Here is a 14,534-nt window from a genome sequence, read left to right on the forward strand (position 1 = left end):
GAATATCCTTTCTAGACAGAAAACCCTAAACTCTAGCTTGTGGTCTGCTCTGAGATGACAGAAGTCATGCCCCAAGTGCCACTGAGCTTACACTGGAATTGCTACTTAGGAACTCATTTGAGTAAAGTCTGAAGGGGCTCCTGACTCTTCTGCCTGCACTTGTAGAATAGTTTAGTAATTCTGGGAYCTTCTTTGCACTAAAAATACAGAAAAATTATTTTGTTGTCTATGTATGACTTTTTCAAGAAAATTTAAGAAAACAGTAATTTGTTCTGAAGTTTTGTATTTTTAAATCAAAGCCTTGAATTTTATTTGCAGAACAGGTGGTTAAGTCATTCGAATTTATTCACAAGATCATAGCTGATACAACTCCCAGCATCTCCCAAATCCCAAACAATTTAAAACCTGGAGTCCCAAGGAAGCACTGCAACATGAACTTCACTCTGGTCTAGCAATAAAGCAGACTTCACCATGCCCATGAGTTACAGTACATTTTACTTAATTAACCTGTGCAGGTCTTTTATGTTTGGAGAGCAAGAACAAAAYCAAATGAAATAAATAACCAGTTTATTACACACTTTTAAAGTTATGTCAGGAAAAATGATGAACTAGCAAAAATACAGCTCATAGGGCTGCCATGACTTTCTGAACTCTGTTTTGTAAGAAGGCAGCTCAGAGAGGAAACATCATACTAAACTGTTTATTTATGTGAAGAAAGTGTTTCCATTAAGCAATCAATGAGAAAAATTGTCCATGGAGTTGTGAAGCCAAGTTTCTCACAGCATTTTATTATATAACCGAAGTACAAAGATATGCTAAACGGCTTGATAGCTTTTGAAGCCTACTAGTGCTTTGGCTGCAATGCTGAACAGCTGTGAAACAGGGAAAAAGCGCTTCTTCCAGTACTTTTATATGATTTAAAGAAGTCAATGAAAATTAAAAGTGAGTAGAAGATATACCTTATTTTCTAGAGCATTGCTCCACTCTTTCAATAAGTTAACATGTTGCACTGCTGAGCTGGCTTCATGTGCTTTAATTTGTTGGTTTGTTCCCTGTGACAACAAAGAATTTATACATTTTAGCCAATTCCACTTCTTTTAAACCTACAAAGAAAGAGTATATAAAGACATCGAACCAACACTACATATTTTGGTTCACGGGTGCATGTTGCAGAACCGTAGAGAGAAGGGAAATCTATTTGGGAACTTACAAAAATCAGGAATACATTTAATATTGCAAGTGTTTTATACAACTGCCATGTATCTCCATCCAGTGTGCTTGACAACTCAGAAACAATAAAGATGAACAAGACTTAACAAAATGAATTGTATTTTTGGGTCTTTCGTGTAGCTTTGAACTAAACAAAGCACAATAAAACCCTTGAGTCATATAAAATCTAAAACTTCCCATTCCACTAACTGTAAGTTAAAATTTCTGTTCTATTTCATGAAGAGCTTCATAAGCAGTACATTTTCTTCTGCTGAATATTAGAGACAAAAATTTAAGACAAATTTATCACCACTGGAAACTGCCAGGTTTTTAAACTACACTGAGAGTTATTACWATGCTTAGTTTGTCATCTTTTAAGATGTCACCATGATTGTTCCGCGATATTCAGGTATGCTGCCTCTGCACAACCTACAAGTGCTGTTACAAATAACCACTATATAAAGAGTTTACAGAACACACATAGATTATATACAGAGTACATAAGATGCAGACCACATTACTTACTTCATTTGTACGGTGTTGCATTGCACCTACTTCAGTAAGTGCTTTGCAATGCAGAGAATATTAGCTTTGAAGGTGGACAGGCTGCAAAGCAACTGTAAGGGTTTCAATGATCCTCAAGGTATGTACTCTATATAAAATACTAGAGATATATATGTGGATATATGTACATATATGCACACATATACATACATAAAATGAATGGCGATACGTACGACATAACAGTGGGCAGGGTTACAGCACTGATCAGTTCTACCACTGAGAGCATCACTGTTAGCACTTAAAAAGATGAATGCTCATTATTTAAGAACCTGGAAATACCTGCAGGACATGGTCTATGGAGAAGTGTTGCTCCTTTAAATAGCCACGGGCTAACAAATGAATCAGTCTATCAGATAAACTCTGTTTTTTCCTGTCAGCAGTTTCTGAAATGTCCTGACTAATGTTTTCATTATATAAGCATCCAAATTCCCCAGAATATATGCTAAAGGAAGCAGAATATTGGAAGAGACTGGACTAATACTACTGAAACTAAACTCTGAGGTTTGACGGTTTTTATTTCTTTAATATTGCAGGGATTGCCAGGATTAAAATCTAAAATTTTTTAAAAATACATTTCATGCTTTGATTATACACCTATGTGCACAAAGACATAATAATGCACAAAAAACCCATGTTTTAAGTGTGCTAACCTGTGTTTAACCTCAATTAAAAATACTAAGACACACAAATGAGAGAAAATATAAACATACTTAGTTCAAGAAAATGCTTTCATAGAAACACTGAAGTTACTAGTCTGTCTACTGAAGAACTAGAGACTTTACTCTTGTCCTAAATTAACAAGTTCTTCAAATGTGTCATATTCCTATTTCAACAAGATATACCTAATAACTGAACTCCCAAACCACTGCAGGAATATGTGGGCTTTCCATGTAGTTCATTTTTAAAATGCAAAATCAAACATCTCCTGCATAATCACTTGGTGCAACTGGATCATTTTCTTAACCGAAACTAGAGAAGTCCAGAACTTTCATGTCAAAGAATTAGGTTCTATTTGCAGATTTCATCAATTGGGAAGTATAATTGTTATATACTGACCTGAAAAGTGCAGCCATAACGCTTAAAACTACAGGTACTTGGGGCATTAATACATTCTGACAAATGTGCATTCAACTGCAATAGGAAAAAAATGTGAGTTTTGGCAAAAAGACTTTTTGCATGATAATGCTCAAAACATAAAGGGCAGAGGTTATMAGGTTTGTATTGTGTGCCATTTGTAGAACATACAACACACATGTGTATATTTTCTCCAGTCTGATCTCAGGTGCAAATTCTGTATATACACATATGTAAACCACACACACATGCCAATACAGTATACAGTGTGATACACTTAATATACAGTGAAACTTCTACTAAAGACTATTTCAATAGGCAATCCAATTTAAAAAAAAAGCCAAAACAGAATGAACATACTCAGAACATACTCTACAATTATAGGATTTCATTTGACTTTGGCAAATGACTAATCTTTTCTCAAGAAGTGATTTATTATTTTTTTTTTACTGGTGCTCTGAACAAGTCTTAAGATCAGTTTCACTGTAGTAAAGTACATTTTTTTCTAATCCTAATTTCATGAGGAACCAACTTTTCCAAACATAACATGCAATTCTCTGTGCCTAAATTTAACAGTATATAAATATTACACAAAAAAGACTAAACAAGTACTGCATGAAACAGACAAAGCGTTTTAGAATAGGTATGGTTAAGTAACTTTTAAAAAAATGCAGTACACAGGATTAAAACTTATTAGTAAAATGCCTGCATTTTTCACAGATTGAGATTTAGCCCAGTATCCTGGATTACTACGAGCACAGACCACTTTTCATTTAAAAATAAACCAATTCACAGAAGCATATACAGATATACGGACAGCAGCAGCACGGAGGGCAGCAGCTGAGTGCAAACTGCCTAAAGGTTGGAGCAGAGAGACATTTTTGGAAAGGACAGCGCAACAAACACTCTCTTCAAAAACAGGGTCTGCAGTTTGTATTTCCCACAAAGCARACAGGAGCTAGAGCCTGGCTCCTCAGCTGGCATCACTCTTTTGGGTTTCAGAATCTCATCTGAAATTCCCACACCTCAAGCCCCACATGACTCAGCTCATCCACCTCCCTGGAAAGAAGTGGTGAATCAACACTGCTTTGAACGTGTAGCTCTGGAACAGACAAGACAGTCTTTAAAATGTCATCCCGAGATGCCATCAGTCACTCATCTCTGATTCACAACTATTGTGTTCTAAGCACTACCTGTAGAAATTCACAGTATAGTTTCAAGAAACRTGTAGTTGAGAAAAAATAAGAACAAGCAAGAAAGGCACATGCGGTCTAACAGGTTTTACGAGAATGCCATGTTTTTCAACTTCTCAAAACCAGAAGTCTGACAAGGAGTTATGAATTAAACATGAAAACTGCCTTTTATTCTACCCTAAGATATCCACCTGTACATTACAGAATTTTTTCAAACTGTAAGCAGGCATTTTCCCATTTTCTGCATTAGACTTGTTGTCCCTAACCATGCAGCCAAGTAATATATACATCTTCAAAGTATTAGAAAAAAAATTAAGCAACATACAGCAACAGATGATGCAGAGCAAAGGGCTGTTTAAAGTTCTGTTTCTGCCCATGGTTTCAGAACCCAATTCTGACAGTGTGTGTAACAACCCAGGCTTTAATGGTTCCATTCTTACAAGCACTCAGACACACATCTTCTAAAAGTAACTGCTGAAGTCAGGGTTTAAGAATAAGCCAAAGTGCTCCAGAACCAGGATCTAATCTTGGAAGTAAGCACTGGTAATGTTGGCCAGCATATGTATTTTCTCTTTTCTTAACCACTAGATTTCTCTTAATAAATACAGTATCTATCATATATTTTGTATTTCATTATCTTGGAGGAAAAGACTGCATTAAACTTTGGCAGGAGCCTTATATGCTTTGTGCACTCTGCCACGATTAATAATTTACAAGTGCAACAGAAAAATTGTTTGAATCCAACTCAGGAAGCAAGTAGCAGAGGAAAGAGAAAAGCTCATCCTCAGATCAGAAACTTCACTTTCCTTAAAAGAGGCTTAGTGAGTGATGAAGACTTCAATACGTTCTTCTCTACCCTTGGTAAGTAAGTTCTACTTTTAGGGGAAAAATTAAGTACCTCAATTTTTGACAGATGCTACTTTTATCTTTTCATGTACAAGAAATGGATCTCTTCAAAGCCAGGCTTTAATTTTTTTTCATCTACATATTACTGGAAGCTTCTATACATTAAGAGAAATTTTTATGCATTGTTGCATCTGCTGTTGGAAGTCTTGTACTCAACCTTTATCTTACACCATTTCTCTTAAGTATCAGCTACTATTTTTTCCTCAAATTTAACAGAGTTAATAGTAATTAAAGTTTTATCATGAAATTACACATCTGTATGATTTTTGTAGTCTTCACTAATTCTTGCCAAAGTGCACTGAATTTTAATTGTGTATTTTTATTTTAATATAAGTTAACTACCCCAAGACACTGCTCAATATTGCTGAAATGAGGGAAGGGCAGGGAGAGAGCTAGTAAACATGAAAGCAGGAAAGACATGCGCTRATCTTGGACAAGCCAAGAGTAATAATGACTCAAAATCAAATTGTTTTCAACACTTTTTCAAGAAATCATTAAAAATATTTGAGTGCCATCACACTTAACTGTGTGGTAGAAAAAGCTTTTCTTTGGATCTCACATTTTAACAAGGAAACGGCTTCTGGCAAAATTCTTGCGAGATCTTACTAAACACATTATTTAATTTTTCAGCACAACACTAGGTATGACTTCTTACCTCGCTCCTCATGAGTGTTTTAACACTACATTTATGAGGACAYGAAACCATGACACATGGGCAATCTGTATCTTCATGTTTCTACAGAGGAAAAAAAGCAAACAAGCCACAAATCAGTTCTTACTCTTTAATTAAGAGAGGACTTACCTGCAAAGAAAAGCATCCTACAATAATTAAAAATCCCACAAGACTTTTTCAATGTTATTCCCAATTGCACAGTTACAAACTGCAATTGCTCGAACATCAGTCTATATTTTTGATGGAGGTGTTGATATTCTGAAGCAAAACCAAGAGTTTCCTTGTGTTTTCCCTCACAAAGCAAATCTATTTGCTTACCATTTTATTGGTTTTACTTTAAACAATGAAACAATAGTAAAAGTCAAGTTTTCTTCCCCAATAATTGCTCACAAAATCARGCATATTTAAGAGCAAGCAGAACCAATTCAATGTCCTTTTTAGTAAGGGTATATAGTGCATGGAAAAGCTCTTCAGAAGTGTACACTGCCCACTCTCAGAGAATCTCTTTCCTATGTATGGATATTCCTTTCCAATTCTTTTCTAATTTTGATTCCCAAACATCTGATACTAAATCTCGCTGTTGCACATCACGATGCTGGGCAGGGGTTTTAATCTGAACCCAGATGTCAGGTATTTCAGCACAGCTGTCAAACCCTATCACCCCAGTGAGGGGAGAAAGTCAGGCCCAAGATAACTGAATTTACATTTCCTCTCCATTTTCTCAACAAAATGAAAAATTCGTTTCTCRTCAAGTGGCACATCCCATTCAACTTGAAACACACTGCTTCACTTCTGGTACTGACGAAAAGCAAAGGAAACAAAGCTCTAAATTTATAAGTTAGAAAAGGCAGAACAAATAGCATGACCCTTTTTGCCCAGTAACCGTTCATGGTTTTTGAAAAAAAACCAAGATATAAAGGAGTTCTGATCTCCAAGATGTGAGCGGCTTTGGTCAGAATTCTGGTGTAAATCTGCCACTGTTTAAAATGGTGTCTCGTCCTATTAAGGCAGACCAGCAGGCGCTGTCCTGACCCCTCTGCCCTGCCACGCTCCCCATTCCCACTCGCTCCCTGGGCAGGGCACACRCAGACAGTGCCAATGACAGGAGCCAGGGACAGAGCAGGACAGGAACTCAGCTGTTCCATAGCCAGGGATGGTTCCTGAGCCACCTTCAGTCCATCACCACCAGGGAACCCAGCCAGGAGCAACGCTAACACCTCTCCTCAGAACAGCCAGTCAGGGTAACAGCGATGTTCCTCTCACAGTCACAAAGCACCACTCCTGGTCAGAGTCAAGAGCTGGACCTGGGACCCTCATCCCAAACACATCTGCAATCACAACGCAGGGAGACAGCAGACACAACCAAGCGGCTTTAGCAGCCTAATGCCCTACATGCTTAGTCATGTATCAACTACTACCCCTTCTCATGTTCATTCCCTTATTGCAATTCTCTCTGTTCTTTAACCYGCCCAAACCATCAGATAAAGGCTGTGACACTGAGTCTTGGTTCATGATAAAAAGGCAACATGCAACCTCTCAGCATTCTCTCCAGTTTTGCTCTTCACTCCACATCCTAGTGCCCACTCACTGAAGCCAAGGTGAGCTTTTCCAGCAACTTCAGGATATACCWGAGCAATCCCAGTCCAGTGGCAGAACTCTGCTCCTACCAACTCAAATTCACACAGTTGAGCACGTAAAGACAAACACCACATCCAGTACAAACCACAGGTGGCACCACATGCAGGGCTCCCAGTACAGATGAAGACAAGGCAGGGTGTTAACAAGGCTCCCAGAAAATCCAGTGCCACATGAGGAACACGTCTGGCTCCAAAGCAGTGACAGGGAGCAAGGGACAATGTCTGGGCTCTTCCCCAGTAGCTGTCCCAGCTGTATTTCAGCCACTGGGCAGAATCCACCCTATCCTGACAGGGTCTGGTTTGTGGCCAGGGTTTCAGGGAGGAGCCCAGGCACCAAGCAAKGCTGTCCCCAAGTCACTGTGCTGCTGCCCAAGTGTCAGTTTTACAGGACAAGCACTCTCAAGTAGCTCTGTGGATTACACACAGAAAAATACAGTAATCCAGAAGCATTTCAGGCTTCTAATTTCCATTCCAACAATGCACCATCTTTTTCTCTCAGGAGAAACAGGATGGAAAAGGTAGATTTGTGACAAAAAGGAACCCTAACTTTTTAGACGGTTTGAAGAGAAGACATTAGGGGCCAAGTCACCGAGTGAGCATGCAAAGCAAACGCAACCTCAAAAAGCATTCTACTGACAATGTTAACTTGTTGGAGTCTGCCTCCAACAACGGGGATTTCCTACCCCACGGGGTCACGGGATTCTATGAAGACGTGAACCACATGTTCTCCAGTAAAATTTTTTGTTTCCATTTGCATACCACTTTTCTCAGTCTGCTCCCTCTATCTCCGTTCTCAGTTCAAGTCACTGAGGCCAGCTTCAGTCATTATTACATTAGAGAAAATTCTAGSCTACAGAACATAGAGATGAGCTCAAGTTCATCTCTAAAAACCCAGTTTTGTCAAAGGGGTGACAAAACTCAAATGAGAAGTCAAAAGAAACCTTACAGTACCTAAAGGAGCTTACAGAAAGCCAAAGAGGGACTTTTTACAGGGGCATGTAAAGATAGGACAAGGGAAAGGGCTTTAAACTGAAAGAGGGCAGGTTTAAATTAGATATTAGAAAGTTCCAGACTGCGAGAGTGGTGAGGCACTGGGACAGATTTTCCAGTAAACTGAATGCTCAGTCCCTGGAAGCATCGAAGGCCATGTTGGATGTGGCTTTGAGCAGCCTGGTGAAATGGAAAGTGTCCCTGCCCACAGCAGGAGAGCTGGATTGAGATAAAGTTTAAGATCCTTTCCAACCCAAACYATTCTGTGATTCTAAGATTCAAATGTATGGTTTCATTAAGCTYCTAATCCTTATTACTAAAGTACAGTGAGGTAATACTTTATCAGGCCACAAAAAAAGCCCATCTGCATTTCTATAACCACTGAACTTATAAAAATCTGGGCAAAAAACCCCAAACATATCTCCAATCCAGTTTGCAGAACACATTTAACATTCACTGATTCTGCATGTTAAGACACTACACATCTTTTAATACCACTTTTTGCCTCATGTCAATCCCCAGCCCCATGATAATTCTGGGAGAACAGCATCCATAATCTACCTAAATACACTTTCACCTCTGTCTCAGAACGTACAAGAATAAACACAGGGCACACTTAATTTTTTCAGTGTATTTTCATGCCTTATTCTAGGTAAGGCACAATTATTAAACTACCAGAGCCTGCAAGTGTGCACTCAATTAACTGAAAGGCAAATCTAAACCAGAACTTTGCAAGTTCTTGTCTATGCCTTTTTGMAACAACATCTGCAGATCAAAGAACACTTCTTAGTGTTGTGAGACTTCACCTAACAAACAACACACAAGAACACAAATGAAAATGCAATTTTCATYATTCTCACTATACTAAGGTGTGAGATCCAAGACCATCAAATTATGGAGACTATGTACTCAGAATTCTTTWAAAAAAGATAAAATTATAGCAAGATAGGTTCAGCATGATACCTTTCAATGTGAAGTAACACAGTCAAGCTACACTTGTGTGTAAAGTAAGCATGATTCTCCCAACCTCTACTCAGTAATTCTAACTCTCAAYATGCTGCTTATCAGACCAGCTACTCTGATGCTAAGAACAGCAGCAACTCATCCTGGGCCTGCCATGTACCATTGCTGGTTATGGCAAGATACAAGTTACTTTTACATTCTTCCCTTYCTCCCATAAAAGATCACACAGTACTCAAGAAGCATTACATAGAAGATGCTCTTTTCCCAGTCAATTGCAATGCTTATGCTTTTCCTGCACATTTGATTGTTATTATGGTAGTTGCATTTATCTTAACTGGAAAAAACCTTAAAAGCATAGAAAAATTAACTTCAGTATCAATACTAGGCAGTGGATCTGAATTTAAGTGCAGTATCTGAACATCAGAATAAAGAAAATATTTCCTATTCAAAGCAGCTTTTTTCACGGGAAAAAGACGTGTTTTGAAAGTCAGCCTATTTTCCTTTTTGAATTATTAATTCTGGCTGGGAGGCCAAAGTTCTTTTGGCAGCTACAGAGAAAGACAAGAAGAGTTATTAGTCCACATTAATATAGGCACTCTTGATGTACATAGACAAGATAATACTGCACCTGCAACATAATCATTGGGACTTGGCTTTTACAGTATTTACAGGTTGTCTCCCGGTATTTACAGGTTTTCTCTACATGGTCTGGCAAATCTTTTCTCAGTATTTTTTCTTTGCAATCAGCACGAGGACATGGGAGTTCTTCAAACTGACAATCAGTTCTCAAATGCATCTGAAAGATTGAAAAAAAAAAGAAGTCGATCCGACTAAGTTCCATGCAYGTCTTCCATCCTTTGAAAACATCCAAGATTAAATAATTTCAGAACCAAAGTAAGGAAAGTTATTTTGTGAACTGCATCACAAAATATCAGAGCAAACACTGACAAATCTACTCCTTCACTGGAAGTATTCTAAAGTGCAAAAAATTCTATGCAGGCTATTTAAACAAAAGGTAAGCATTCTTTTTCTAGGTATGTTATTCCACATAAACATAGATGATGCTTTAAGCTGTTCAGGTACCTGAGCTCGCTCACTCCAAGCAACAATCTACACATCTTGCTGCAAATTACTGTGCAACCACACCACACAACTGCTGCATTACAAAATCACTGATATCTCATGCCTTCACCAAAACAGCTACAGGTTATTTTGCACAGCTCTGAAGAAGTTTGATTTTACACATAAACACCACTTACATGCAAGGATTAAGATGAATAAAAACATACCAAAATAGAAATCAAATTTCTCACACTTGTCAAGTACACATTAAGATTCTTCACTATTTTATTTCTCCTTCCAGTTCTCATTTGGTTCACCCATTTACATTTCCAAGCTTTAGTACTGGACAATCACATGATTTTTTACAATTCCTTACAGTTCATCAAAAAGCCAAGTTTCAAAACAATTTATCATAAAAACAAATAAAACAAATCTATCATAACATTTATAAAACAAATTAACCACCAGTGTGAGCAAGTTAAGAATTTGACTGGGGTTTTAATTTGTAAGAATTTTTTCCTCATTCTTTCTTTAAAAGGAAGCTTATGATTGTTAGATTAACTTACCAGTAATTGACCCAAAGACAGCTGTTCCTTACAGCCCTTGTTTTCATTTCTGCAGTATATTTCAAGGGCAAGCAGTTCTCTCCTGCAACAATTATCTTTAAATACCTGAAAAATCAAAAATCACTTTATTTTAGAAACTGAAAACCACTCAAGGAGATGCAAGTTCAAATAAAGTAGAAGCTATGCAATTCAGCTATAGCAGTGTCATTCAATTCTAGCTTCATGTGCCAGAAATGAAATCCTGCTATTCAATCCCTCCAGAATGTGCACAACACAGAGGTTACTCCACAACTTTCACTGAAGCAGCTCAATGAAAGAGAGCACTCTCCTACTGTTTCAGTTTTACTATAAATACGATAAAGGGAAAGGTACAAAAAAGGCCCAAATTTGCTGCTATTTGCTTGCCAGGCCTGCACAAGACAGAACTCTCTATATTGTTTGGGGAGCTGTTGTATTTGGCACAATACCATAAGGCAAAATAAACTCAAAGCMCAGTGGTTCAGAAGGGAAGGGATTCATGGATGGTGGTCCCAAAATTACTACACTGGTTGACTGCAATACCTACTTGCACTTCAGTGGTAATACATAATTACAGGTATTTTCCAAGGTTTCGGACTGGGGGAGGTTTTTTAATTCATAGATAAGCAGATTAACTAGATTAACTATCTCTCCATTTTAATGCTTACAAGCACTTTCAGCATTTTTTTGTCTACAATAAAACTGCAAAAAGTTACAAATAGAGAGCTTGGGGTTTGGGTTTTACAGCTTTTATGGGAGATCCTCCATAAAAGAGACAAGACAGCTGAAGTCTCAAGTAGCCAAACTGTGAAGGGCAGGAACTAGAGAGAGATAAGAACTGAAGACGATTACTACTATGTTGAAGTCCAAAACCAAAGAGATAAAACCTTCTAATTATTTTTCAACTGCTTTAATGGCCTTTAAAGAAACACCTTAGGAATCAAGCCCAACCTATGACTGCTTCTCTGATAAAAAGACTCCTGTGGCACTGTGAAACCTGCAGCACTCCCATAATTACGGAACAGTTCTGCATGCTTACACYTAACCAAGAATTATGATCACACTTGCCCACAGTGACTGTGAATCTATCCCCAGTATCAGGGAAGAAGGCAACACTGCCATCATTCTCTTCTGATCTCATCTGACACAGGTCACTGATTTCTATTTACTTTTCAGAAGCGTACGGGAAGTTTAATGGATCCACAAACCAAATTTAAATAATCAATTGCCTATGCTGCAGTATCTTTTCTGAAGTAACTCACAGGGTTAGTATGCAGAGTTTTGCTGACTGAAGTTAAGGTAGGAAGACAACTTTTCAAGTTTTTCAAGGACTATCTAAAATAATTTCTGCAATTTYGGATTTCAGCATTTTGTGGGAAGAGAGATTTCCAGTTTCAYGAAAAACAATGATTTGGACAGTTAGTGTAACAGATATTTAGTATACACTGGCCTTCTTGTCCTCCTGTTTTAGAGATACTTTAGGTTTCACAACGAAAGTTCATATTTATGTATACTGAGAGCCAGAAAGTCAGAGTTAAATGAACAAATAAATTAGGCATCATGATTATTGGTCTGAGCTCCTGGAGACTCCATATTCGTTTCCAAACTGAATTACTCTAAGCACTGTACAGAGAACTGTTTTTGGTTAAAACAAGGAGAGATTAATGTACCCATTAATMTTTTCTTGAAAATTGTTGTGAATACAAGTATTCATTTAGGCAGGAAGGACCATTAGCACAAATAATTAACACTTCAGCAATATTGTAAAACCACATAACCATGTACCAAGCCAGGAAGAACATCTTCTTCCCTCAACCTTTCAAAGGCACCAAAAAGTTTTGATGTGAAAAACAGCGAAAAGGGTATCACTGAAAAAACTTACTCATATAAAAAGTATCTGATTCTATTACCATTACTGTAACAGCCCACTGTCATAATTCCAGTGTGGTTCACTGACTACCACGCTGTAAAAGAGATGAGTGAAACAGCAGACAGTGGTCTAGAGCCAAATCAGGATCAGTGTTCACCTAGACCTTTTACATCCCTGCATCCACAGGAGCTGGAATGTTTCTTGTCATCCTCTTGGTTGACGGGAAGACAACTGTGATGTGGTGCTGCAGCTTCCAGCTGTGAATATGAGATRTGACACCTGTCTGGACTTTTTGGGATGAAGCTGACATGTTTTCTACCATGAGGTTAACAGGAAAAACAAGCCACCTTCCTCTGTAAAATACACAGTTTAGGTTTTACAACAAAGCTATCTTCCTCAGGCAGCTCATTAACTTTATGAAATAATTACCACATAACAGTAACACAACTTATGTAGCCACACAATTTAATACTGTTGAAAAAGAAACAATTTCAACAATACCTTATCTTTTACTATGCTTTCTTGACACGCTGTACATTTTGGACTAGAAGAACTGAAGAGAAAAGAAAACAGAAACTATTTTAGCTCATCTGAATTTTAGCAGTACATAAATTTCTGTTTATGAGGCACTCAGTCTTGATTATTTAATATATTCTAAAACCATTAGAAGTGGACATAGTTATTTACAAGGAGCAAATACAATGTTATTTCAATAAATTTGAATGTTTGAGTTTTTAGTGGACAGTATTTGGCAGTCCCAAAGAAAAAAGACCACCACAATGTCTCCAGACAGCTGCACAGTGGCTTTCATACATGGCAAAATTCATCCCCTATTTTTCAGCCTGCACCTGATCCTCAACTGTTGTCACTTTTCAATCTGTGCAAACAGGCAAAATATTGTCTCTTCAATTATCCAGTTCTTTTTCAAACAACACCTTATGAAAATTCACTTTCTCTGACAGTCAATGATACATCCTTTTAGGGTAAAAAAGTAYGTCCATCTCTTTCAAGTCCATTCTGGTTTTAGCACCTGTTACAGATGCTCACTGCCTCCTTTATCTGAACTACTGCCTTGTAGCTGTCTTGGTAAACTAATTACCAAACTTGTGACCTCTTGGACAACAGGCTGGACCAGGAGCAGGGCAGACAGGAAACAGAAACTGGAGTGTAGAAAACTTCAGTTCCTACAACTGTTTCTGGTTCTGATCTGTCAAGTGTTGCAGTGTAAACCCCTTAGAATCATAGAATGGCTTGGGCTGGACGAGAACAAAGATCATTTACTTCCATCCCCCTGCCACGGAGAAGAACACCTCCCACCAGACCAGGCTGCTTTGTTCCTTTTTAGCTCCTTTTGCCCATGTAAAATGGGGACAGTCAGAATGATCTTCCTAGTAAAGCACAGAGACCAAAAGCACCAGGTAAAAGCTGTGTGAATTCTTCCATGAAGCAACTCACTGACAGGCTACCCAAGCTGTGGCTGCTAGCAGCAGGGCAAATCAATGTAAAAGGCTGGAAAAGTTCAATTATGTTGTATAATCTGTAGGGTTATTTCAAATCATCTCACTGGCTTTTGCTCCTTGAACCAAACATTCTCTACCTCATCATATTTCTGAGCATCTTAACTACCTTGAAGCTTCAATATCTGTAATGCTTTTCTTAAGTCAGAAAAAAAACCCCAAGGAATCTAAACTACGTGAGGGCATATAATGTTTAATACAATGTCACGCTTTCCTTGCTCGTACTGAATTCACTCAAGCATCCTACTTGCTTTTTCAAACTACTCTTGCATACTGAGCAGGCATCTTTACT

The 14,534-nt window shown here is 38.0% G+C and overlaps 1 protein-coding gene across 12 annotated transcripts in view; it reads right to left on the reverse strand.

Annotated features, from left to right (window-relative positions):
* TRAF3 (TNF receptor associated factor 3) overlaps window positions 1-14,534 on the reverse strand; it is a 70,026-nt gene that overhangs the window by 17,605 nt on the left and 37,887 nt on the right. For 8 of the 12 annotated variants that reach the window (XM_057365757.1, XM_057365750.1, XM_057365755.1 and 5 more), the window contains 6 exons: window positions 13,227-13,278; window positions 10,838-10,942; window positions 9,838-10,005; window positions 5,602-5,682; window positions 2,830-2,904; window positions 960-1,052 (listed from right to left, as the gene is read on the reverse strand). In XM_057365757.1, the coding sequence (XP_057221740.1) occupies window positions 960-1,052; window positions 2,830-2,904; window positions 5,602-5,682; window positions 9,838-10,005; window positions 10,838-10,942; window positions 13,227-13,278 (574 nt within the window). The remainder of the gene's footprint in view (window positions 1-959; window positions 1,053-2,829; window positions 2,905-5,601; window positions 5,683-9,837; window positions 10,006-10,837; window positions 10,943-13,226; window positions 13,279-14,534) is intronic. The other 4 variants (XM_057365761.1, XM_057365759.1, XM_057365758.1 and 1 more) reach the window with 3 other exon arrangements.

This window comes from Malurus melanocephalus, unplaced genomic scaffold (assembly GCF_030028575.1).
Source record: "Malurus melanocephalus ecotype Western Australia unplaced genomic scaffold, MMel_1.1 scaffold_57, whole genome shotgun sequence".
NCBI classification, from domain to species: Eukaryota; Metazoa; Chordata; class Aves; order Passeriformes; family Maluridae; genus Malurus; species Malurus melanocephalus.